Here is a 26189-nt window from a genome sequence, read left to right on the forward strand (position 1 = left end):
TTCCTTCAAGAATATTTTCCAGAAGACCAGCCAACAACAACCACTTACATTTTGTTGGTCACCCCTGTCTCTGAAGGAAGCTGCAAAATGTGTTTCTTTACCTGGGCACAAAGCTGTTTCCCAGAATACAAGTGTCTGTGATATTAGAATTATTCCTTGTCCCACCACCACCCCCCGACCCCCTGCAAAGCTGCAATGTGGAGCTTTCAAGGGCCGTGAAAAGGCTTCACAGTCTGTCCATCATTTGACACATTTCAGGACACTCAGTAGACATACAATACAGGAAGCAGTAAAGCTGGTGAAGTGTATAAGAGGTTAACTGGTTAAAGTCTGAAGGCCTATGTTCCAGACCAACCCAACCACTTCACTGCTGTGTGACCTTGAGCAAGTTTTATAACCTCTCTGTTTGAAGCTATTTCTTCATTTGTCAAATGGTCTTTGTGAGCAACAACTCAAACTATGGATGCAAAATGCCCAATACAATGCCTGTGTATATTAGTCCTCAGCATATATTAAAGTCATCATTACTATCAGCTGGGTGTGGTGGCTCACACCTGTCATCCTAGAACTTTGGGAGGACAAGGTGGGTGGATCACCTGAGGTCAGGAGTTTGAGACCAGCCTGGCCAACATGGTGAAACCTCGTCTCTACTAAAAATACAAAAATTAGCCTTGCATGATGGTGCATGCCTGTAATCCCAGCTACTCAGGAGGCTGAGACAGGAGAATCTCTTAAACCCAGAAGGCAGAGGTTGCAGTGAGCTGAGATTGCACCACAGCACTCCAGCCTCAGCAACAGAGCGAGACTCCATCTCAAAAAAAAAAAAAAAGTTATTATTACTGTGATCATCACCATCACTATCATCATTATTACCAGTAAGTGCTGTTGAATTATTAGGGTAAAGTGAGGAGGTACCAGACATCTCTCGAGTCTCTTCCTTCCGCCTGTTTACATCGTCCCTTGCCTTCAGCAGCCACCCCAGGGATATCTGGATTTGCAGTCAGTGAAGTTGTGAGACTCTGGGCTGAATCTGGCTCATTTCATTCACTTCCAGACACCCACTCAGGGCTAGCTGAATCTCAGGAGTCCCTCTCCTTTGCCCCTCACCAGAGTCTAGTCTCCCAGCTCTGCCTTCTGGGATAGGCTTTCTTCTCTGATCAGATCAACTTCTAAATAAATATTAAATTATGTCTGATGTGTTCCCCATTCCTTTCAAATCTAAGTAAATCAGTTCATCCCTTTGTCGGAAATCCCCTAGCCCTGCTGAGGCCTACCCACTGTGTCTCGCATTCTTGACAGTGGCAAGATTTTTCTCTAGATATTAGAAGGAAAGAAGTTCACATAGGAATGGGGCTTCGTATTCCCAAATCTTTGTAAAATATGGATTTCTAAGCCCTGTTCTCCACTCTTCTAGGTAACTTTACTTAAGATTTCATAAGAGGGCCAGGGGCAGTGGCTCACGCCTATAATCCCAGCACTTTGGGAGGCCGAGACAGGTGGATCACAAGAACAGGAGATCGAGACCATCCTGGCTAACACGGCGAAACCCCGTCTCTACTAAAAATACAAAATATTAGCCAGGCATAGTGGCGGGCGCCTGTAGTCCCAGCTACTCAGGAGGCTGAGGCAGGAGAATGGTGTGAACCCGGGAGGCGGAGCTTGCAGTGAGCCCAGATCGCGCCACTGCACTCCAGCCTGGGTGACAGAGCGAGACTCCATCTCAAAAAAAAAAAAAAAAGATTTCATAACAAATCATGGCACCTGTTCTTAAAGATCATTAGCTTTTCAGCTAATGATGTGCCAAAAAGAGTTACAAGTGTGCAAATATGCAAACTCTCTTGCCCCCAGGGTGACCAGGCAGCCCACGCAAACTCCAGGGTTCAGCTCTATTGTATATTGCTGTATAATTTGCGCACTGCACAAGTTTCACCATTCACACTTTCTACAATCCTATGGCACCCTTTGTAATTGTGCAGTGCACAGCCTACCTAACTGTCCATCGCAGCCATGCCCAGGTCAGTCGTCTCTGTCCATAAGCTGCCTTATTTTTATATTCTATTGCACCATACAAATGCTACCATTTTCTTTTCTTTTCTTTTCTTTTTTTTTTTTTTTTTTTAGATAGGGCACAATTTCAGCTCACTGCCATCTCCACCTTCCAGGTTGAAGCAATTCTCCTGCCTCAGCCTCCCCAGTAGCTGGAACTACAGGTGCGTGCCACCATGCCAGCTAATTTTTATATTTTTAGTAGAGATGGGGTTTCACCATGGCTGGTCTCAAACTCCTGACCTCAGGTGATCCACCCACCTTGGCCTCCCAAAATGCAGGGATTACAGGTGTGAGCCACCACGCCTGGCCAAATATTGCTATTTTCTATCTGTGCCATGATAAGGAGTTTAGAAAGCACTACTCTAACTTTGGGGTTATTTCTTCCTCCAATGAACACTTATGCCCTGGCCATGCCAGCCATGTCCTCCACAGAAGCCTGAGCCGGCATGCCTGGGTGATGTCTTTCAAACCAGGCCTGTTGTGTTTTCCTAGGTCCATGGAAGAAATCTCTTGTCCATCGACTATGATCGAAATATTCGGACTGAAAAGATCTATGATGACCACCGGAAGTTCACCCTGAGGATCATTTATGACCAGGTGGGCCGCCCCTTCCTCTGGCTCCCCAGCAGCGGGCTGGCAGCCGTCAACGTGTCATACTTCTTCAATGGGCGCCTGGCTGGGCTTCAGCGTGGGGCCATGAGCGAGAGGACAGACATAGACAAGCAAGGCCGCATCGTGTCCCGCATGTTCGCCGACGGGAAAGTGTGGAGCTACTCCTACCTTGACAAGGTAGGTGAACATGCTGCCCTGACAGCAAGGGCTTTCTGTTATTTCTGCCACTCTTTGTGTGTGTGTGTGTGTGTGATGGAGTCTCGCTCTGTTGCCCAGGTTGGAGTACAGTGGCACGATCTCGGCTCACTGCAACCTCCTCCTCATGGGTTCTAGCGATTCTCCTGCCTCAGCCTCACAGGTAGCTGGGACTACAGGCACACGCCACCATGCCAAGCTAATTTTGTATTTTTAGTAGAGACGGGTTTCTGCATGTTGGCCAGGCTGGTCTTGAACTCCTGACCTTAGGTGATCGCCTACCTCGGCCTCCCAAAGTGCTGGGATTACAGGCGTGAGCCACCGCACCCGGCCATTCCTGCTGCTCTTGTAAGCTAGCCTGATATGCTTTGCCATGAGACATCTTAACATCTTTACTTCAACTCTACAAGGACTTCCCTCCTGCTCCCACCCTCACAGGGGGAAGAAAATCTGAAGGCAAATGTTATTCATAGCTCAGCACTATTACCATTGGGGTAGGGGGTGGGGGTGCTAGACACTCAGTAATGGCAAAAAGGACGAATTGTCTGATTCTATTCCAAAAAAGAAAAAAGTGCCGTTGAAGCGGACAGAATCATCCCACTGGCAGCGCGGCTCATCATTACTTATGAATTGGAAATGCAGTGATTCATTTCTGCCTTACCCTAAATTAAGCCATCAGGATGGGGAATTTTGCCTAAAATTCAAGCACACAGAGCAACCCTCTCCTACTTGTCCTGTTGGCTGAAACAGCCCATGAATTCTCTCTACATGATTCCCTGTGTCTGAAAGTGCCAAATTCAGGTCTTCGTGCTGGAAAAAGGTCAGGTTGGAGTGGCGGTATGAAAAAAAAAAAAGATCCCTTTGGGCACGTGTCAAGACTTTTGAAGGCTGCCCTGGCCATGTAGTCATTAGACAGGGGCTTGCTCAGCCTGGGCCTCTCACCTAGACTCCCCTTGGTGCAGATCCGCTCCTTCCTTTCTCACCAACTCATTACAGCGGTGACCCATAGACAAAGATGTTACCTCTCTGCAAGACAGAACTGCTGTCCCCTCAGTCCTTCCTGAATGCTGTCCTCGTTATGCCTGAAATACAGGAATGATGGACCAGGGGAGCAGGAATCTCCCAATTGCCTGTAATTGAAGTCATTTTTTTTCCCAAAGAATCAGTGATTCTAGGTTATTTCATCTTTGCAGTAGCTTCAAAATGCAGGATGTGGCTGGGTACAATGGCTCACACCTGTAATCCCAGCGCTTTGGGAGTCCCAGGTGGTCTGATCACTTGAGGTCAGGAGTTCAAGACCAGCCTGGCCAACATGGTCAAACCCCGTCTCTACTAAAATTACAAAAATTAGCCAGGCGTGGTGGTGCATGCCTCTAATTCCAGCTACTCGGGAGGCTGAGGCAGGAGAATCACTTGAAGCCGAGTGGTGGAGTAGGTTGCAGTGAGCTGACATTGCACCACTGCACTACAGCCTGGGTGATGGAGTGAGACTCTGTCTCAAAAAAAAAAATACAGGATGCATTTTCTCTTTTTTAGATTTAATCAGGGTATGTGTGTCACACAGCTCTCCCTGCTGGACCCAGTGGCAGTCATTTCTCAGCAATCTTGGGGTTCCTTGTTATTGAGCGTGGAGGTAAACCTCATGCCTCTCACTTCAGCTGTCCAAGCCCTCGATTTTTAAAGTATCATCCAAGCAACATCAGTATTTGCAGGGAGCTTGTTGCAAAATGCAGATTCTCAGGGCCCACCCCAGATCTACCAAATTAGACTCTGCCTTTTTACAAGATCCTGAGTATTTTGCTTGCATATTAAATTTGGGAAGCACTGGTCAAGGCAACCACCATGATCCATCAGGATTGGCATGTCCAGTGAAATCAATCTGTTTAATCTGGTCTAAGCTTCCCATTCTTCATGACTTTTGAGTTGACATGTGGGGAAATTGACTAAATTCTGTCTGTTTGAATGCTTGGTCCTCAAAAGCCAACTGATATGTTCTGTTCCCCTTTCCTTTCTGCAGTCCATGGTCCTCCTGCTTCAGAGCCAACGTCAGTATATATTTGAGTATGACTCCTCCGACCGCCTCCTTGCCGTCACCATGCCCAGCGTGGCCCGGCACAGCATGTCCACACACACCTCCATCGGCTACATCCGCAACATTTACAACCCGCCTGAAAGCAATGCTTCGGTCATCTTCGACTACAGTGACGACGGCCGCATCCTGAAGACCTCCTTTTTGGGCACTGGACGCCAGGTGTTCTACAAATATGGGAAACTCTCCAAGTTATCAGAGATTGTCTACGACAGTACCGCCGTCACCTTCGGGTATGACGAGACCACCGGTGTCTTGAAGATGGTCAACCTCCAAAGTGGGGGCTTCTCCTGCACCATCAGGTACCGGAAGATTGGGCCCCTGGTAGACAAGCAGATCTACAGGTTCTCTGAGGAAGGCATGGTCAACGCCAGGTTTGACTACACCTATCATGACAACAGCTTCCGCATCGCAAGCATCAAGCCCGTCATAAGTGAGACTCCTCTCCCCGTTGACCTCTACCGCTATGATGAGATTTCTGGCAAGGTGGAACACTTTGGTAAGTTTGGAGTCATCTATTATGACATCAACCAGATTATCACCACTGCCGTGATGACCCTCAGCAAACACTTTGACACCCATGGGCGGATCAAGGAGGTCCAGTATGAGATGTTCCGGTCCCTTATGTACTGGATGACGGTGCAATATGACAGCATGGGCAGGGTTATCAAGAGGGAGCTAAAACTGGGGCCCTATGCCAATACCACGAAGTACACCTATGACTACGATGGGGACGGGCAGCTCCAGAGTGTGGCTGTCAATGACCGCCCGACCTGGCGCTACAGCTATGACCTTAATGGGAATCTCCACTTACTGAACCCAGGCAACAGTGTGCGCCTCATGCCCTTGCGCTATGACCTCCGGGATCGGATAACCAGACTCGGGGATGTGCAGTACAAAATTGACGATGATGGTTATCTGTGCCAGAGAGGGTCTGACATCTTTGAATACAATTCCAAGGGCCTCCTAACAAGAGCCTACAACAAGGCCAGCGGGTGGAGTGTCCAGTACCGCTATGACGGCGTAGGACGGCGGGCTTCCTACAAGACCAACCTGGGCCACCACCTGCAGTACTTCTACTCTGACCTCCACAACCCGACACGCATCACCCATGTCTACAATCACTCCAACTCGGAGATTACCTCGCTGTACTACGACCTCCAGGGCCACCTCTTTGCCATGGAGAGCAGCAGTGGGGAGGAGTACTACGTTGCCTCTGATAACACAGGGACTCCTCTGGCTGTGTTCAGCATCAATGGCCTCATGATCAAACAGCTGCAGTACACGGCCTATGGGGAGATTTATTATGACTCCAACCCCGACTTCCAGATGGTCATTGGCTTCCATGGGGGACTCTATGACCCCCTGACCAAGCTGGTCCACTTCACTCAGCGTGATTATGATGTGCTGGCAGGACGATGGACCTCTCCAGACTATACCATGTGGAAAAACGTGGGCAAGGAGCCGGCCCCATTTAACCTGTACATGTTCAAGAGCAACAATCCTCTCAGCAGTGAGCTAGATTTGAAGAACTACGTGACAGGTGAGGATTCTACCACCAAGGATGGGCAGTGGCTCCCTGCAGGGTAGTTGTTGCCGTAGGGAACTTGGGAGGAAGGTCTCCCATCTGATGGTAGGAGAAGCCCACGGGCCATAAAGCCCAGGCAATGCGCTTGGCAGCACTACAGTGTCTAGAAAAGTAGAGAGACAGCAGTACAGAGCAGTCCTGAGGACTGTTTGAAGATGTCCCAGCCACTTTCATGTCTAGTCAGTTGAAATAGCTTTCTAAAAGCCCTTCCTACCCCAACAGAGGAAAGCAGTAAGAAGTGGAGAGAGAATAGGGCTCTGGTGTCAGAAATATCTGGTTCAAATTCCCTCTCTTCTATTTATAAGCCAAAGGACCTTAGGCTAGTTGTCCAATCTCTCTGAACCATAGTCTCCTTCCCTGTGAAAGGCACTGATAAAACCATCCCACAGAGTGATCATGACAAGTAAATGAACTCAGTTGGGCATGGTGGCTCACGCCACCCACATAATCCCAGCACTTTGAGAGACTGGGGCAGATGAATCCCTTGAGGTCAGGAGTTCAAGACCAGCCTGACCAAGATGGTGAAACCCCATCTCTACTAAAAATACAAAAACTAGCCAGTGGTGGTGCATGCCTGTAGGCCCAGCTACTCAGGAGGCTGAGCCAAGAGAATTACTTGAGCTCAGGAAGCGGAGGTTGCAGTGAGCTGAGATCATGCCACTGCACTCCATCCAGCCCAGGTGACAGAGCAAGACCCTGTCTCAAAAAAAAAAAAAAAGAAGAAGAAGTAAATGAACTTGTGTAGTTATAGTTTAGTGCCTGGCAAGTAGAGAGTGGATGTTTATGAAATGGTATCTGCTCATGTTATTAACATTGTCATTACTAGAGAAGCAATGAGTGAACGTAAGTATCGAGATGACTGTAACCCAGTTCTTGACCTCCAGAGGCTCATCTGGTGAGAGATATATACAAATAACCAACAATAATGCAAAGCAGAATTAAGTCTTTGCTACCATATAGGCGTCTGCTCAGTTATTTATCAAAACACATTTATAAAGTGGCACTGTGCTAGGTTCTGGGGATTCAATGGTGAATAAGACAAAACCATTCTCTCAAGATGTGTGTGTGTGTGTGTGTGCAGATTAATTCTGATTTTCAAGATTGGCATATACAGAAGGGCCCATGTCAAAATGGGCCTGAAGAATTCATGGGACCTTGGCTCAAGGCTGAAGGAAGGCTATGAACAAATGTCATAACGACATAGAAAGTTTGGAGAATAGCATGAAAGGAGGGGCCAAGAAAGGCAGATTATCTACTTCTCTGTGATAAGTGAGAAATTGGTGAAATGAATTAGCTGCATGTGGTGGCACATGCCTGTGGTCCAAACTACCCAGGGGGCTAAGCAGGGAGAATCTCTTGAGCGCAGGAGTTGGAGGCTAGAGTCAGCTATGATCATGCCACTGCACTCCAGCCTGGGTACCGAGTGAGACCCCATCTCACAAAAAGAAAAGAAAAGAAAAAGAAATTGGTGAAATGAGAGTCTCTCTCCATCCATCCATTCACTCATTCAGCAAATATTTGTACAGTATCTAACATGTACTACATATTAGAGATACAATGGGAAGCAAGATAAAGTCCCTGTGCTTAGGGAAATGAGCAAGGAAATCAGGATGGCTGGATGGCTGGGTGGATGGCTGGATGGCTGTGTGGATGGCTGGATGGCTGGGTGGATGACTGGGTGGATGGCTGGATGGCTGGGTGGATGACTGGATGGCTGCATGGCTGAGTGGATGACTGGATGGCTGGGTGGATGGCTGGATGGCTGGATGGCTGTGTGGATGGATGGATAGATGGATGGATGGATGGATGGATGGATGGATGGATGGATGGATGGATGGATGGATGGATAAATAGACGGATAAATTGAGGGATGGGTAGGTGGATGGGTGGGTGAATGGTTGGATGGGTGTGTGGATGGGAGGATGAATGGATGGATGGATGGTGGTAGGTAGGTAGGTAGGTAGAGAGAGGGGGAGAGAGAGATCCAAAGAGACCAGGGCTCCAAAGGGCTAATTTCCAGCAAGCAGGCTGGGACCATCTCACTGTTTATGCTTTGTATAGAGAAACAATAATGAGGACCCAAGACCAGAACCCCCAAGTTCCAGAAAACTCACAGCTCTTTTCCATGGGCCAAGGAGGCATCGACACTTAGGTGACCGGGGCCACTTGTCCATCCCCAAGGCAGGAATGGAAGCAGCATCTACCTGGAGCACAGTGCTGCCCTCTGAGCCCCATGCCACAGAAATAAACAACCTTAAAGATCAACTGTGACCATGCATTGCTTCACTGACAAGCCCTGGACATTTTGAAGTCAAACCCAGAATCCCCAAACACCAGAAACATCTGGGACCTTTGGGGCCCAGAAGCTATGGCCAAGTGACCTAGGCTAACGTCTGTAAACCCTCCTGTCCTCCACTCCTGTGCCTCATCAGAGGCCCTGCTAGGGCTTCCCTGCTTACCCCATGCTCAGCATGATTTTTGTCCCCGAAATCACTGCAGCTGCAAATTAAAATAAGTCTCAGGAAAACACACACATATAGTATTAATATTAGGTAATGATACATGATATAAAGATGAAAAAAGTAGGATGAGGGCATGGAGAGTGATGAGAAGTGTCTCCTTTATGGAGGGGATCACGGACGGCCTTTCTGAGCAGGTAGTGTTGATCAGACATTTATGAAGTGCCCAGAGACAGAAGGAGTGTTCCAGAGACAGGAAACAGTGTGAATGGGGAGGTTGACTAGGCCTACCTTAGCTATAGGAGAGAATCCTGCCCCACACAGAATGTCCCTTCCAGAAGCCCGGTTGGCATCAGACACCTTGGGAATGAATCAGCCAGAGAGGCAATAAAGAGAAACCCGCAGTGTGGGCTGTACGGACATGTCCCGCTGCCAAGACCCAAACAAAATCATTTCACAGGGCACAGTCAGCCTCACTGACCCCCTCAGCTACTTACGTGGCTCTCCAGAAAAGGCCAAAAAAAATAATTAGCAGGGTTTTCTGAATAGCAATACTGCTTTTCTCATTCTGGCGCTTCATGGAGACTCAATAAATGGGAATCAAATCAAGTTGAACTAAGTCCAACAAAATTGAATCCAGAAACCATTAGAGAGTCTAAAATAAAGGGTGGTGTGAGAGAAACGGCGTGCACAGGATGGATGTCTTCAGTGGGAGTTGAGGGAGAGAAGGAGCCAGACCAGGCACAGCCCACGCCCGGGCAGTGACCTGGGAGTGGGGATCCGAGTGGAGAACACCAAATTATTCTCTGCTGTTCACATGTTGGCTCATCTGTAAGCCCCATCTAAATTAGTCTTAATTTGCCACTTAGGAGACTAGCAGAGTGGCTGAACTCACTGCTCACAATTTAAGCAGAAGAGGTAATTAAGATGTAGTCAGGAGAAACACGAAGAACAGAACCTTTTCTCTCCAGTACCCAGTAGCAGCAAAAGAATGGTGGCTGTTTGGAAACAGAACTCTCTGAATGCAAGTGGCAGCTCCTGAAGCCGGAGAAGGGTCTGTTTGTTCTTCCCAAGAATGCGAGGACAAAGAAAAGCAACCCAGAATACTACTGACTGGGTAGGAGCTCAGAGACATCTGGGCAGAAACACAAGTTAGCCTCCAGGAGCAGGCGGAGGGGGCAAGAAGTGGTTCCTTCTCACTCACAGGCTCCAAAGCAGCACCCTTTTGAACAGTTACTTTTTAAGGTAACATATTGATAATTGACATATCTGTGATGAAAAGATACGAGAAGAAAGAGTGTAAAAGAAAGACTGGGCCAGGCATGCCTGTAATCCCAGCACTTTGGGAGGCCAAGGCAAGAGTATCACTTGAGTCTAGGAGTTTGAGACCAGCCTGGCCAATATAGAGAGATCCCATCTCTACCAAAAATTTAAAAGTTAGCCAAGTGTGGTGGTGCACACCTGCAGTCCCAGCTACTTGGGAGGCTGAGGCAGAAGAATTGCTTGAGCCCGGGAGATTGAGATTGCAGTGAGCTGTGACTGTGCCATGGCACTCTTTTTTGAGACAGGGTCTCAGAAAAAGAAAAAAAAAAAAAAACTGGGAGACTACCTCCCAACAACCTGCAATGCCCTAGACTTTTCCGATTTTAGCATCCCAGGAAACTCTTCTGTCTTGGATACACTGGGATCTATACCCTGCCCCCAGCACTGCCCTATTCTGAGGTCAGTTTTCTCTGATATGAGAACCTGAGTCCATCTCAAGATACCACTTATTGGCCAGGCACGGTGGCTCACACCCGTAGTCCCAGCACTTTGGGAGGCTGAGGCGAGTGGATCACCTGAAGCCAGGAGTTTGAGACCAGCCTGACCGACATGGTGAAACCCTGTCTCTACTAAAAATACAAAAAAATTAGCCAGGTGTTGTGGCAGGCACCTGTAATCCCAGTTACTGGGGAGGCTGAGGCAAGAGAATCGCTTGAACTTCGGAGGTGGAGATTGCAGTGAGCTGAGATTGCACCATTGCACTCCAGCCTGAGAAACAAGAGTGAAACTCGGTCTCAAAAACAAAGAAAAGGAAAAAGGCACCACTTCTAACCTTGCCAATCACTTGCTGTGTGACTTGGACAAACAACCCTTCAGAGCCACAGTTTTTTGTTGTTGTTTGTTTTGTTTGTTTGTTTGTTTTTGAGACAGAGTCTTACTCTGTCGCCCAGGCTGGAGTGCAGTGGCATGATCTTGGCTCACTGCAACCTCTGCCTCTCGGGTTCAAGTGATTCTCCTGCCTCAGCTGGGACTACAGGTGTCTGCAACCACTCCCGGCTAATTTTTTCTGTATTTTTAGTACAGACGGGCTTTCACTGTGTTAGCCAGGATGGTCTCGATCTCCTGACCTCGTGATCCGCCCATCTTGGCCTCCCAACGTGTTGGGATTACAGGCATGAGCCACCGTGCCTTGCAGAGCCACAGTTTCTTCATCGGCAAAATAGTGATAATAATAGCACTCACCTTATGGGGTGGCGAAAACTAAATGCATCACGACATGTAAAGTGCCTAGCACAGAGCAAAGGCTAATAAATGCACTCGTTATTATTTTATTTTATATATATATATATATATATATATATTTTTTTTTTTTTGAGATGGAGTCTCTCTCTGTCGCCCAGGCTGGAGTGCAGTGCCGTGATCTTGGCTCACCGCAAGCTCCGCCTCCTGGGTTCACGCCATTCTCCTGCCTCAGCTTCCCGAGTAGCTGGGACTACACCACGCCCAGCTAATTCTTTTCGTATTTTTTTAGTAGAGACGGGGTTTCACCGTGTTAGCCAGGAGGCTCTATCTCCTGACCTCTTGATCCGCCAGCCTCGGCCTTCCAGAGTGCTGGGATTACAGGCGTGAGCCACCGAGCCCAGCCACGCACTTGTTATTTATAAGCAGCTATGGACTTGGAGGTGGAGAGTTCATAGATGAAGAGTGAGGACACTGTCTTTGTATTATTTTCTGGGGTATGTGGAAAACGGTCTCCATATCCACCTTGAAATAGATTCCAACCCTGCTCTGAATGGTATTGCTTTGGCAAACTGGAAGCCCCAGATAAAATTTGAGTTCAGTGACCCTCCTAGATGTGGCCCATGATGATGCATATTTTCCCCCATCCCTTTCTCCCTGGTGGGTCTTTGGCTTACGAAGCCGAGGCACACTTTAGCTTAAAGTCAGATTTTGTGGAGTTTAATTTATCTAAGTGAGGAGGAAGGCACAACCTCCTTCTCACATTATCCTCTTCTCATATTTACACTTAACACCTGAAGATGCCGCGCTGACAGTGTGTTCAGAGGGAGAACGCGCTTTGGCGGTGGATGATCACATGCTGTGAAGAACGTGAGAAGAGGAGAGTCATGAGCTATTAGGTGGTGCCACAGTGCCAGCTCCTGCCCAAGCAATTCCCTCTAGACAGACTGTTTAGGGAGCCTGTTACCAGATAACACCAATTCCTTCTAAAGGAGGAGACGTGTTGTGTTGTCTCAGAAATGCCTTCCGCAGCATGGAGGAGGAGTCACTAGAATAAACATTTCCAAAGGGGTTGAGACTCAGAAACCAGCCATGTTAGAAAATTTAAAGGAGAGGAAGGAGGGAAAGGGGAGGGAGAGGAAGAGGAAGAAGGGGAGGAAGAGGAAGAAGAAGTGGAAGAAGAGGAAGAATAGAAAGAAAAGGAAGAGGAAGGAGGAAGAAAAACTATACAAACTAGGACATAAGGCATTGCTCTTCATGGGAATGGCCACTGAAATTCCTGGTCACAGAGGCAGGAGGGCTCTTAACATCACTTTCGCCTCCTCAAGGGATCCTGAGCTAGGGAGAGAGAGATCCCTGGGGGAAAAAGATCCCGATAGGGAGGGTCTTCTAAAGATAAGGCCTTCTCGGCCCAGTGCGGTGACTTATGCCTGTAATCCCAGCATTTTGGGAGGCTGAGGCAGGCGGATCACCTGAGGTCAGGAGTTCGAGACCAGCCTGGCCAACATGGCAAAATCCCATCTCTACTAAAAACACAAAAATTAGCTGGGCATGGTTGTGCGTGCCTGTGATCCCAGCTACTAAAGAAGCTGAGGCAGGAGCTGAGATTGCGCCACTGCACTTCAGCCTGGGTGACAGAGCCAGACTCTGTCTCAGAAAAAAATGGAAAACAGGCTTTCAAACAAAAAAATTTGTACAGGAATGTTTAGAGCAGCATTATTCATAATAGTAAAAAAGTGGAAACAGGCCAAGCGCAGTGGCTCACGCCTGTAATCCCAGCACTTTGGGAGGCCAAAGTGGGTGGATCACAAGGTCAGGATATGGAGACCATCCTGGCTAGCATGGTGAAATCCCATCTCTACTAAAAATACAAAAAATTAGCCGGGTGTGGTGGCGGGTGCCTGTAGTCCTTGCTACTCAGGAGGCTGAGGCAGGAGAATCACTTGAACCCAGGAGGCAGAGGTTGCAGTGAGCCGAAATCGCGCCACTGCACTCCAGCCTGGGCGACAGAGCAAGGCTCAGTTTCAAAAAAAAAAGTGAAAACAACCCAAATATGTATCAACTGGTAAATGGATAAACAAAGCACACTGCATGCTCCAACATGGACAAACCTTAAAAACATGCTAAGTGAAAGAAGCCAGACACAAAAGGCCATGTATTGTGGGATTCCACTCATGTCAAATGTCCCAAACAGGTCAATCCATACAGACAGAAAGCAGTTTGTGGGAGGAGTAATGCAGAATGACTACTAATGGGTATGAGGGGCTTTGGGGGGTGATGAAAATGTTCTGAAATTAGTAATGATGATTGCATAACATTGTGAATGTACTGGAAACCACTGAATTGTGCACTTTCAAATGGTGAATTTTATATGAATTTTACATTACTTTTTTTTAAAAAAAAGGGAAACGATTAGGCCAGGCACGGTGGCTCACACCTGTAATCCTAGCACTTTGGGAGGCCAAGGTGGAGGGATCATCTGAGGTTAGGAGTTCGAGACCAGCCTGGCCAACATGGCAAAACCCCACCTATACTAATAATAATACAAAAATGAGCCAGGCGTGGTGGCGGGCACCTGTAATCCCAGCTACTTGGGAGGCTGAGGTACGAGAATCACTTGACCCTAGGAGGCCGAGGCTGCAGTGAGTTGAAATGGCACCACTGCACTCCAGTCTGGGCGACAGAGTGAGACTCAGTATCAACAATAACAACAAAAAAGGAAACAATTTACTAATGGATTAGATGTGGGGAATGGAAAAAAGAAAGGAGTCAAGGATGACCTCCGGAAGGATGGGGTTGTCATTAGCCAAGATGGAGAAGATTGTGGGTGGGGCAAGTTTGGAGGAAGATCAGGAGTTCAGTTTTGGACCTGTTAAATTTGAAATGCAATTAGCTATCCAAGTTTAGCGTTCCAGAAGAGGTCCATGCTGGAGATACAAATTCTGGAGTCAGTATCTGCATGTAGATGGCATTTGGGGACCAAGCCTGGCTAAGATCACCATGATTGTTGAGTGGAGACGGTTGAGAGAAGAAGCTCATAGACTGACTTGAGTCTGGGGCATCTCAACATTAAGAGATCAGGGAGATGAAGAGGAACCAAAAACAGACAGAGAGCAGCTACTAATGTGGGAGAAGAAAAAAACACGAGAATGTCATCCAGAAAGCAAAGAAAAAAGAAAGGCAGGAGAGTTCCACTTGTCAAACACTCCTGATAGGTCAAGCAGGATGAGAACCAAGAGCAACACTGGGCTTGGCAAACGGAAATCACTCATGACCTTGACAAGGGTGGTTTCAGGGAAGTTGTGGAGGCAAAAGCCTGATTCAAAGGAGAAGGGGAGACGAATAAGAGACAATGAGAATAGAAAATTAGTTTGAGTTGGTGAAGTTTTTGCAAAGGGGAATTAGAAATGGGTGGTCGGGGGCAAGAGGGGAAATTTTTTAAACATTAAGCTGCACATCTGTATGCTGATGGGGTTGATCCACTGGAAGAGAGAGCAAATCAATGATGTGGGGTAAGAGAGAAAATTGCTGGAGTGATGTCCCTGAGTTGGCAAGAAAGAGTGTGACCAAGTGCATAGGGGAAGGATTGAACTTGCACAGCTCATCTAGAGTAAGAGGAGAAAAGCCAGAAATACGAGTACAAGTGCTGGTAGCCACATCACCATCGGCAAATGTGATGGGAGTTTAGGGAAATTGTCCCCTGGCTGCATCAGTTATCTCAGAATAGGAGGTAAGGTCAGCTACTGGGAGGAAGGAGAAGCAGGTATTGGGGATTTTAGGAGATAAGAAGGAGTAAAATTGTCCAGGAGGATGAGAGGATAGTTGAATGGAGTAAAGGAACTTAGTAAGCTCACCAGGCAGCAGGGAAGCATGCTTTAAATTCCTGCTGGGGAATTTAAAGTGACACGGGTCAGCATGGTTATGATTTTTACCCCAGTCACATTCAGCTGCACAGGTACAAATATGGAATAGGCAAAGACTTGGATGTAACCAACATTGTGATTTCACCAAGCAAGTGTGGTGAGGTGAGAAAGGGGCAAGGGATCTGAGAATATCACCAAGGGAATGATGCCAGTGACTATGTGCTAGATAAGGAGAGAAGAAAAACCAGGAAGGTGAGGGATGGACGGGGAAAGGAGTTTGGGATGGATTGGAGGTACTAGGGGTTGTGTGGGAGAGATTAAAGGATTAAGGTTGTCCTGTTACAAGAAAGGGTAGGTGCGAAAACATTGAGGCAGTGGTCAGAGGGTGATATGCATGAAATTGAGATGATGGAGGGATGAAAATGATTGGGGATGACAGGGTCCAGAGTATAAACATGAGAATGAGTAGGGAAAAGACTATCAAAGGAGAGGAGGTCATGGAAACAAGAGGCCAGAATGTTGGAAGGAGCAACTACCTGTATGATGAAATCACTAAGAATTAATTCAGGAAAACAGATGGAGGGAATGACAGTGGAGCAGAAGCTAAAAGCTTTGAGAAATGCAAGCGAGTGCCTCCTGTATTACAAATGCATTTGTACCTCCAGGTCCAGTGATTGCAGGTGAAGAAGCAGGGAGACCAATGTTCTTGGCAGAAAGAGTTTCAGTAAGAGCAAAAAGGGAAAGGAACCATTAGAAAACAGATTGAAGACATGAGGTGGTGGGGGCGGGGGGGAGGGGTGTGGCTTCCGATACAAATGTGAATTCCAGAGGGCCCAATAGAAGTATTTGGGGAACTGGGGAGAGGTGAAGCTGGAGCAGGAAAGGAAGGGATTGGAGGGTGTTGGGCATGATTTGGGGGTTGCCCATTATAAACAGGGATAAGGAGCATAAGGAGATTAGTCCTGCTGGATTCCGTGGTGGTGGTGGTGGTGAAGATGTGAGCATTTCGAGGCACAGACATCCAGGACTCTCTGTTGATCAGTGTGGAAGGAGTCTTATTCTAAGGACCTGGATCATTCAGCAGAGGGCAGGGCACTTGGGGCAGGTGACATAATTCCCAATGCAAGGACTTGATGTTGGCCTCTGGCAGGTGATCTTACTCTGAGCAGCCAGTGCCCTCTCTTGGTTTCTCTTTAAAGAGTAGGAAGTCTGGGCTGGGCACAGTGGTTCATGCCTATAATCCCAGCACTTTGGGAGGCCAAGGCGGGCAGATCACCTGAGGTTGGGAGTTCGAAACCAGCCTGACCAACATGGAGAAACCCGTCTCTACTAAAAATACAAAATTAGCCAAGTGTGGTGGCGCATGCCTGTAATCCCAGCTACTTGGGAGGCTAAGGCAGGAGGATCACTTAAACCTGGGAGGCGGAGGTTGCAGTGAGCCAAGATTGCGCCATTGCACTCCAGCCTGGGCAACAGAGCAAGACTCCATCTCAAAAAAAAAAAAAAAAAGAGAGAGAGAGAGAGTAGGAAGGCTGGAGAAAAGGGCTCTCAGGATCCAGAGGACTCTGCTTTCCATCTGTGTCCAGCTCTTCGAAACCCCTTTCCATAGTGAGCCAGCCTCAGTGCAGCAGCCCCAGTCCAAAAGGCTTGCACACCGATAATAAGCATCACTTATCCCTCCAGCCCACCCTTGTATCTCTAGCCTCTAAACACACTGTGTGGCCTGTGATAGATGCTCCCTTAAATACTTGCTAAATAAAGGAGTTGATATTTATCGAGCAGTTAATGTGCCAGGCACTGTGAAAATCCTTTTATGTGGATTTCCTCCTTTGATCCTCATAACAACCCAGTGAGACTGACAGTTATTATCCCAATTCATATCTGAGGAACCTGAGGCTCAGAGAGGGGCTGGGACTTGCCCAAGGTCACACAGCCAGGGGATTTGAAGCTAGATCTGTCTTATTCGAGCAAGGGCCTCCTTAATCACCACATGGCGGTTCTCAACTGACCAAGTTTGGAAAGACATCTACTTTCTAAAACCCATGTATGGAAGCCCTGGGTCTGGACCCAGGAGATAGTCACGAACTCTTCCCCCCTCCCCTTTGGACCCTACACCCAGCCACCCATTTTATTTTGTTCTCTCTTTAAGCTCCGCTGCTGCTCTCCATCCATCATGATTTCAGAAACCTTTCTTTTTGTTTCCACCATAGATGTGAAAAGCTGGCTTGTGATGTTTGGATTTCAGCTTAGCAACATCATTCCTGGCTTCCCAAGAGCCAAAATGTATTTCGTGCCTCCTCCCTATGAACTGTCAGAGAGTCAAACAAGTGAGAATGGACAGGTAAGCGGAGGTTCCTGCCAAGAATCCAAATGATTGTCATCATTCCCTTTTGCAAACAGAACCTCATGGGAGCCAAGGGCATGCCAGTGCAGGAAAACATTGGAGCTGGGTATAAAAGGTGTGGGACACATTGAGACTTCCCAGGAAAGTGAATGTCAGTGCTGTCACCTGTCTGGCACAGCACATATTTCTTACTAACTTCGATTATTGCCTTAATTGTGGTATCATTATCTGTTCAGTAGAATACCCTTGAGTCACTCCTTGATTAACAACAGCACAGAGAAATCTAGCAGCAACCTACCATCTGCACTGCCTATAAGATCATAACCCTTTCAGCTTTTATGGGACATCATAAAACTGTGGTTTGCAGTTTCCGTCCCATTAAAGAACATTTTTATGCCCCACATAAAACCTCGGCGCTTTATGGCCAAACGTATACGGATTGAGTTTTCAGAACATAATTTGTGCTTGGGTCTTTCTGTGATGACCTAGGGGTGGTCAGTTTCCATCTGGGTGCAGCTGAGACCTCTGCTGCAATCGGATGGGAGGGGTTCAGATAGCCCCTGCTACAGAACCGGCGCTCAGCCCTATCAAAGTCTGAAAGGCCTCAGCTGCTCTGAATAATTGTCCAGATTGTGTAACTATAGAGAGGCAAGGAGGAGCTGCTGGGTAATTGAGAACAGCGTTCACTCAGTCCTGCCCCTTGGGGACCACTCAGTGGATGAATAGCCATCATTTCTCTCATTTATCTAAGTGCCGTTACCTCCCAAACGCAGCCTCTCCCATTATCCCAGCCTGTCCCCCAACCACCAATTGAGACAAGTTGTAATTTGCGAGTGGAGAGCTCAAGGCCAAGGAGATAATGGTGATTTCATCCCCTGCAGAACCAGGGCAAGGATCCAAAGCAACTGCCTCAAAGCCGGGGGATATTCCCTCTCGCCCTTGAAGCCTGAATCTCTCAGCCTGATGCTACTCAAATGTTCCTATGCACACAGATCACCCAGGGCGTCTTGTTCACACGTAGCCTCTGACTCAGTTGTTCTGGAGTGAGGCCTGAGATTCTGCTTTTTGAACAGGACAGGTCCTCGTGATTCCTCTGCAGCTGGCTATACTTTGAGTGGCAAGGTCTTAACCCAAGGAAGTTAATGAATATCCAAGTCATTGGCCTCCGGGAAATCTAGGTTACAGTGGTGGGGTTTGAGGCTGTTCAAATCAGCATCCTGCCCTTTGTGTCAGGACGTTCCTGGGTCTGAAGCTGGCAAGGCAGTTGCCAGCCATCAGAGTGCAGAACAGGGCTCTTCCCAAGTGGTGGCTTGACCTGGTAAGTGTGTGGGCGTGGGTGCCCATGCCAGCAAGGGGCAAACCTCCTTTACCATTTTTTTAGTTAGCGGCAATTGCAAGATGGACAGGCCACACCATCAGAGCATTAGTAATCAACCAGTCATCCATAGTTCAGAGCACTGGTAATCAACCAGCTGTCCATAGTTCCAAAAAGTAGGACTCCATCAGCTCAGATCTGGACAGACCCAACACTAGTTCTTGCAGGAGAGTTCCAAGCCTTTCTCTTTGTGACTCCTTTTGAGTGAGCTGCCCAGCTCATCTTCTCAGCCTTCTCTGTTTTCTTATCCCCACAGCTCATTACAGGTGTCCAACAGACAACGGAGAGACATAACCAGGCCTTCATGGCTCTGGAAGGGCAGGTCATTACTAAAAAGCTCCACGCCAGCATCCGAGAGAAAGCGGGTCACTGGTTTGCCACCACCACGCCCATCATTGGCAAAGGCATCATGTTCGCCATCAAAGAAGGGCGGGTGACCACGGGTGTGTCCAGCATCGCCAGCGAGGACAGCCGCAAGGTGGCGTCTGTGCTGAACAACGCCTACTACCTGGACAAGATGCACTACAGCATCGAGGGCAAGGACACCCACTACTTTGTGAAGATTGGCTCAGCCGATGGCGACCTGGTCACGCTGGGTACCACCATCGGCCGCAAGGTGCTGGAGAGCGGGGTAAACGTGACCGTGTCCCAGCCCACGCTGCTGGTCAACGGCAGGACTCGAAGGTTCACGAACATTGAGTTCCAGTACTCCACACTGCTGCTCAGCATCCGCTATGGCCTCACCCCTGACACCCTGGACGAAGAGAAGGCCCGCGTCCTGGACCAGGCGAGACAGAGGGCCCTGGGCACGGCCTGGGCCAAGGAGCAGCAGAAAGCCAGGGACGGGAGAGAGGGGAGCCGCCTGTGGACTGAGGGCGAGAAGCAGCAGCTTCTGAGCACCGGGCGTGTGCAAGGGTACGAGGGATATTACGTGCTTCCCGTGGAGCAATACCCAGAGCTTGCAGACAGTAGCAGCAACATCCAGTTTTTAAGACAGAATGAGATGGGAAAGAGGTAACAAAATAATCTGCTGCCATTCCTTGTCTGAATGGCTCAGCAGGAGTAACTGTTATCTCCTCTCCTAAGGAGATGAAGACCTAACAGGGGCACTGAGGCTGGGCTGCTTTAGGAGACCAAGTGGCAAGAAAGCTCACATTTTTTGAGTTCAAATGCTACTGTCCAAGCGAGAAGTCCCTCATCCTGAAGTAGACTAAAGCCCGGCTGAAAATTCCGAGGAAAACAAAACAAACGAATGAATGAACAGACACACACGATGTTCCAAGTTCCCCTAAAATATGACCCACTTGTTCTGGGTCTACGCAGAAAAGAGACGCAAAGTGTCCGAAAGGAACAAAAGAACAAAAACGAAAAAGCAAAGAAGAAAACAAACAAAAACAAAACAAAACAAACACACGGACCGATAAACGAAGAAACGAAGATGAGAAAGAAGGCCTCATATCCAATTACCTCACTCATTCACACGTGAGCGACACGCAGACATCCGCGAGGGCCAGCGTCACCAGACCAGCTGCGGGACAAACCCCTCAGACTGCTTGTGGGACAAATCCTTCCGACATTTTCGTTTAAGCAAATACAGGTGCATTTAAAACACGACTTTGGGGGTGATTTGTGTGTAGCGCCTGGGGAGGGGGGGATACAAGAGGAGGAGTGAGCACTGGAAATACTTTTTAAAGAAAAAAAAAAAAAAACATGAAGGAATAAAATAAATTCCTATCAAAAATCAAAGCGAAATAATACCATCCAGCACTTAACTCTCAGGTCCCAACTAAGTCTGGCCTGAGCTAATTTATTTGAGCGCAGAGTGTAAAATTTAATTCAAAATGGTGGCTATAATCACTACAGATAAATTTCATACTCTTTCGTCTTTGGAGATTCCATTGTGGACAGTAATACGCAGTTACAGGGTGTAGTCTGTTTAGATTCCGTAGTTTGTGGGTATCAGTTTTGGTAGAGGTGCAGCATCGTGACACTTTTGCTAACAGGTACCACTTCTGATCACCCTGTACATACATGAGCCGAAAGGCGCAATCACTGTTTCAGAGTTAAAATTATTAGTGTGTTTGTTTGGTCCAGAAACTGAGACAATCACATGACAGTCACCACGAGGAGAGAAAATTTAAAAAATAAAAATAAAAACAAAAAAAATTTTAAAAATTAAAAAAAAACAAAAACAAAAAAAGTCTAATAAGAACTTTGGTACAGGAACTTTTTTGTAATATACATGTATGAATTGTTCATCGAGTTTTTATATTAATTTTAATTTGCTGCTAAGCAAAGACTAGGGACAGGCAAAGATAATTTATGGCAAAGTGTTTAAATTGTTTATACATAAATAAAGTCTCTAAAACTCCTGTGGACACTGGTCTTGTGTGGAAATGCTTTGAGATGAGAAAAAGGCAGCATTACTGGAGAAAAAGAGGAGCTGCCCAAACGTGCAGAGGCTGAGCTGGTATTTTGAACATCTGGCAGAGCATTTTTTTTGTTTTTGTTTTTGTTTTTGTTTTTGTTTTTGTTTTTTTTGAGAGGGAGTCTCGCTCTGTTGCCCTGGCTGGAGTGCAGTGGTGTGATCTCGGCTCACTGCAACCTCTGCCTCCTGGGTTCAAGCAATTCTCCCACCTCAGCCTCCCGAGTAGAGGAGACCTGGGATTACAGGCACACCAACACACCTGGCTAATTTTTGTATATTTAGTAGAGCCAGGGTTTCACCATGTTGCCCAGGCTGGTCTCGAACTCCTGATTTCAGGTGATCTACCCGCCTCAGCCGCCCAAAGTGCTGGGATTACAGGCATGAGCCACTGAGCCCTGCCTGGAGGAGCTTTTATTAGAGATATCTTAGTGCTCCCCAATTCTATAGCTAACTCTGCCTGCATCTGCAGCCCCTTCTCTGCATGGAGCAGAAGTGGACAGCCTGCATGTGGTGTGGGTGGGCAGTGAGGACCCTCAGAGCCTGCCCAAGCATGGATGGATCCCTCTAGCACTCCTGGGACATTCAGGCTCCTCCCTGCAACCACATTCTAGTTCTGAGAGATGCTGGCAGAAATTAAAGGGGAACATTCACCACATTGGGAGACGTGTGTGTGTGTGTGTGTTTTCATATTTCTTTCCAGACTACATCAACTTACCCCAAATCTTGCATACTTGGGACAACCCAATAAGAAAAGCACTGCTGGTTTGGAAAATTTTTGTTCTACATCACTCCTAAAGTTAGAATAATACCATCATTAACTGTTGATATTTGTTGGTGCTTACTTGGTGCCCAGCATAATGCTAAGGGCTCGGCATGCAATATTTTAGTTTGTCCTCACCTTTCATTCACATTTTCTTGAGAGCTTCCCTCGTGCCACGTCCTGGGTTAAGTTCTGGATAAGAGAGGTGAGTAGACACCCATGGGCCCTTGCCTCATGAAACTGTGGGCAGGAGGGGACAGACAGTAGGAAAAGCATGGCATCAAGAAGTGAAAATAGGCCACGCGCAGTGGCTCACGCCTGTAATCCTAGCACTTTAGGAGGCCAAGGCGGGTGGATCACTTTAGGTCAGGAGTTCAAGACCAGCCTGGCCAATATGGCAAAACCCCATCTCTACTAAAATTATAAAAATTAGCCGGGCATGATGGTACATGCCTATAATCCCAGCTAATTGGGAGGCTGAGGCAGGAGAATTGCTTGAACCTGGGAGGCGGAGGTTGTAGGTAGCCGAGATCACGCCACTATACTCCAGCTTGGGCAACAAGAGCGAAACTCCATCTCAAAAAACAAAAAAAAAGGACACAGAAGGTGGGTGGTCAGGCCGGAGCACGGAGAGGCTGGCAGGGTTCACAAGACACAGTTAGAGGTTTGATTTTTTTTTTTTTAACATGAAAAGCAACAGAAAGTTTTGAGTTTTGATTTCATAAAAAGTGCTGTGGCTGCAGTGTGGAGGACAGGGAGGGGAAGCCGATGTGGTCACCTAGGTGAGATGAAGGAGGAGGCCAAGGAGGCCATCACCCTAAGCTAAAGCTAGTTTTTAAAAAAGTGACTGGATGCATGCCCCGGATGAGCTTCTAGTCACTTTGGAGGTGAGAAATCCGAGGCCACCATCCCCCAGCGGGTAAACGGTGGAATCAGATTCAAGCCCAGCTGTGGCCAATTCCAAACCCTCTTCAGGAAGTCTGAGGCCTCCTGAGGGCCCATCACCCACAGGTGGAAGGGAAGAAAGAGAGAGGTGGGGCTGGCCTGCTTGAACCCAGGTACCAGGCTTCACAAGCCCTCCTAGCGTCACTAGCAGAGCCAGTGATGACTTAGTAAAGCAAGCAGTCAACGGAAATGGCCCAGAGCACTTCCCTCTGGATGCACGTGTGAACAGGAATCTCCCCAGGGCCGTGAGTTTGGGCTGTTTCCCTTCAGAAGGAGGGTGGGAAACAGGAGACAGCTTCTCTGTCTTTGGGCTGCTTCGGTCCAGCTGCTGCCTGCCTTGTTTAACCTGGCTGGTGTCAGGACTACTTGGAGAAAGCTCACAGAACAGCTTCCGGTGGGCCATGAGGACCACTCAAATCTTGGTTTGGTGGGAACTTCATGCGGACCAGTCACTGTGTTTTATCCTCCTGCAGTAGATACAGCCACCAGAGCCCACCAGGACAGGGCGTGCACGCCAGGCCAGAAGCCAGGGGATCTCACTCAGCCCGTGGCTTCTCTGCCCCATCCAGCCTCTCAGGTAGACCCAAAGGGTGGTAGACCCAAAGGGTGAGCAAATAGTGTATCACAAAGGGAACCACATGTCAGCAGAATGCCACCCAGGCCTGAAACTCTCCTCTTTTGGTTTAACCATCTTTGAATTATCCATGGTTTTTCTGCTACACCCAGACCAGGCTCTTATAACACACTACACGAACACATACTAAGGGAGAAGGAAACAGACATGGGGCAGAAATCCTTTCCCGCCTTTCCTTGGGCCAGTCCTAGCATGACCAGGACAGACTGTCTGATACAGAATTCTGGAAAGGCGGTACAGCCTATGGGTTAGTGAAGATCGTGCACTCTGAAGTCAGACCACCTAGGAACCAGTCCTGACTCTACCACTTACTAAATGAACATGGGAACTTGGGAAGTTTACATGTGCTAATTAAGGTAAATATCATTCGCTGCGTTAAAAGATAAACTCAAGTTAGCAGAAGAAAAGTTTCTCACTTATATAATGATCCATCATGGGTCAGGGATGAGGATGGCTGCTTTGATAATTAAATGAGATATTGCCTGCATCATGGATATGTGGTACTTAATAAATGTTCTTTTTTTTTTTTTTTTTTTTTTAAAACGGAGTCTCGCTCTTGTTCCCCAGGCTGGAGTGCAATGGCATAGTCTCGGCTCACTGCAACCTCCATCTCATGGTTTCAAGCAATTCTCCTGCCTCAGCCTCCTGAGTAGCTGGGACTACAGGAGCCCACCCCCATATGCCTGGCTAATTTTTTGTATTTTTAGTAGAGACGAGGTTTCACCATGTTGGCCAGGCTGGTCTCAAACCCCCAACCTCAAGTGATCTGCCCACCTCAGCCTCCCAAAGTGCTGGGATTACAGGCGTGAGCCACCGTGCCCAACCTCATTTTTATTATTTTAAAATCTTTCTTCTGAACACTGATTTTTCTAAGAGTAGAAATTGAGGCATGACAATTTTCACAGTGGGAGAGATTTGTATGTGGCAGCTAGGGAGATGGAGAAAGACCTTCCCTCAAATCTCATGTCCCCAAGAGCAATCTCTGCTTCTCCCTTCTCCCAGGTCTGGGGAACTTGAACAAGTACTTTCAGTGTGTGGACCTTCTCCATGGCTTCAAGGGCTTTTCAGAAAGGGTGACATCTGAAAAGCTGAGAGTCTCAGCAACGTGAAGACTGGCCATGTGAACAAGGGACATCTGTTCAGGCATTCTACTTTCAGAATCACCAAGCACAATTTTGTCCCTGGCACTGTCAGAAGCTGGGAAGACAAAGGTAAATTAAACATGGTCTAAAGCGTGAGACAAACTCACAAGCCAATCACTAGAGCACGGGAGGCTTAGGGCTGGCACACAAGTGACGAGCAAGCACGTGATGTCCAGAGGACAGGAGTATGAGTTCTCTCCACAAGTATTTTTTGTTTTTTGTTTTTTTGTTTTATGTTTTTGTTTTGAGAGAGTCTCGCTCTGTTGCCCAGGCTGGAGTGCAATGGTGCAGTCTCGGCTCACTGCAACCTCCACCTCCCAGGTTTGAGCGATTCTCCTGCCTCACCCTCCCAAGTAGCTGGGATTACAGGTGCCCACCACCATGCCTGGCTAATTTTTGTATTTTTAGTAGAGACAGGGTTTCACCATGTTGGCCAGGCTGGTCTCGAACTCTTGACCTCAGGTGATCTGCCCGCCTCAGCCTCCCAAAGTGCTGGGATTACAGGCGTGAGCCACTGCGCCCCGCCTCCATGAGCATTTGAGCTGGGCACTGGCAGGTAAGAGAATGCCAGGCAGACAAGGCAGGAGAGGGCAGCAGGAAGGAGAAGAATTATGCAAAGAGACAGGTGAGAAGTTCAGAGAGGCCGGGACAGGTGCTAAGGATTAGAACCACCAGCGAGCATTCTAGACACGGGTCCCAGGTCAATTAGATCAGGACCTCTGGAAGAAGGATCTGATCGTGAGTAGGTGAGTTTCACCTGCAGCCAGAAATGAGGAGGAGGGGATTGGAGCTCAGCGGGAAGGGCAAGGCCAGAGATGAGGTTTGTTGGAGGGAATGAGGTAAGAATAAGAGTCAGGCTAAGAAACTGGGCATTCTCCTGCCAGGTCATGAGGAACCTCAGTGTGGCTCTCGTATATAGGGAGAAACACGATTAGGGAATCTTTGGGTTTGCAAAGAGAGAAGAGTGGCAGCAGGCCCAGAGCCCGGGGGAGCCTGCAACAGTCTGGACTGAGGGCTTGAAGGAAGGCTGGGGCCGTCAGAACAGAGGGTGAGCTCCTCAAACCGGCTCGGATTTGGGAAATGAAGACGAGGTTCTGTAACTTGCTCAGAGTTGGGGACAGGTTCTATAGAGGGCGGAACACCGAGAACAGGATCCCGGCCAAGGATCCTCTCTCCAGGGCGTGCACCATTCTTCTCCTTCGCC

General features: G+C 47.9%; 1 protein-coding gene across 5 annotated transcripts in view; it reads left to right on the forward strand.

Annotated features, from left to right (window-relative positions):
- The window catches only part of TENM2 (teneurin transmembrane protein 2), a 985093-nt gene extending 963639 nt beyond the window's left edge, over positions 1-21454 (forward strand). For all 5 annotated transcript variants that reach the window (XM_025389012.1, XM_025389009.1, XM_025389010.1 and 2 more), the window contains 4 exons: positions 2542-2838; positions 4874-6488; positions 17568-17698; positions 19333-21454. In XM_025389012.1, coding sequence (XP_025244797.1) covers positions 2542-2838; positions 4874-6488; positions 17568-17698; positions 19333-20094 — 2805 coding nt within the window. In that variant the 3' untranslated portion in view covers positions 20095-21454. The remainder of the gene's footprint in view (positions 1-2541; positions 2839-4873; positions 6489-17567; positions 17699-19332) is intronic.
- The last annotated feature ends 4735 nt before the right edge of the window (positions 21455-26189 follow it).

Source organism: Theropithecus gelada, chromosome 6 (assembly GCF_003255815.1).
Source record: "Theropithecus gelada isolate Dixy chromosome 6, Tgel_1.0, whole genome shotgun sequence".
NCBI lineage: Eukaryota > Metazoa > Chordata > Mammalia > Primates > Cercopithecidae > Theropithecus > Theropithecus gelada.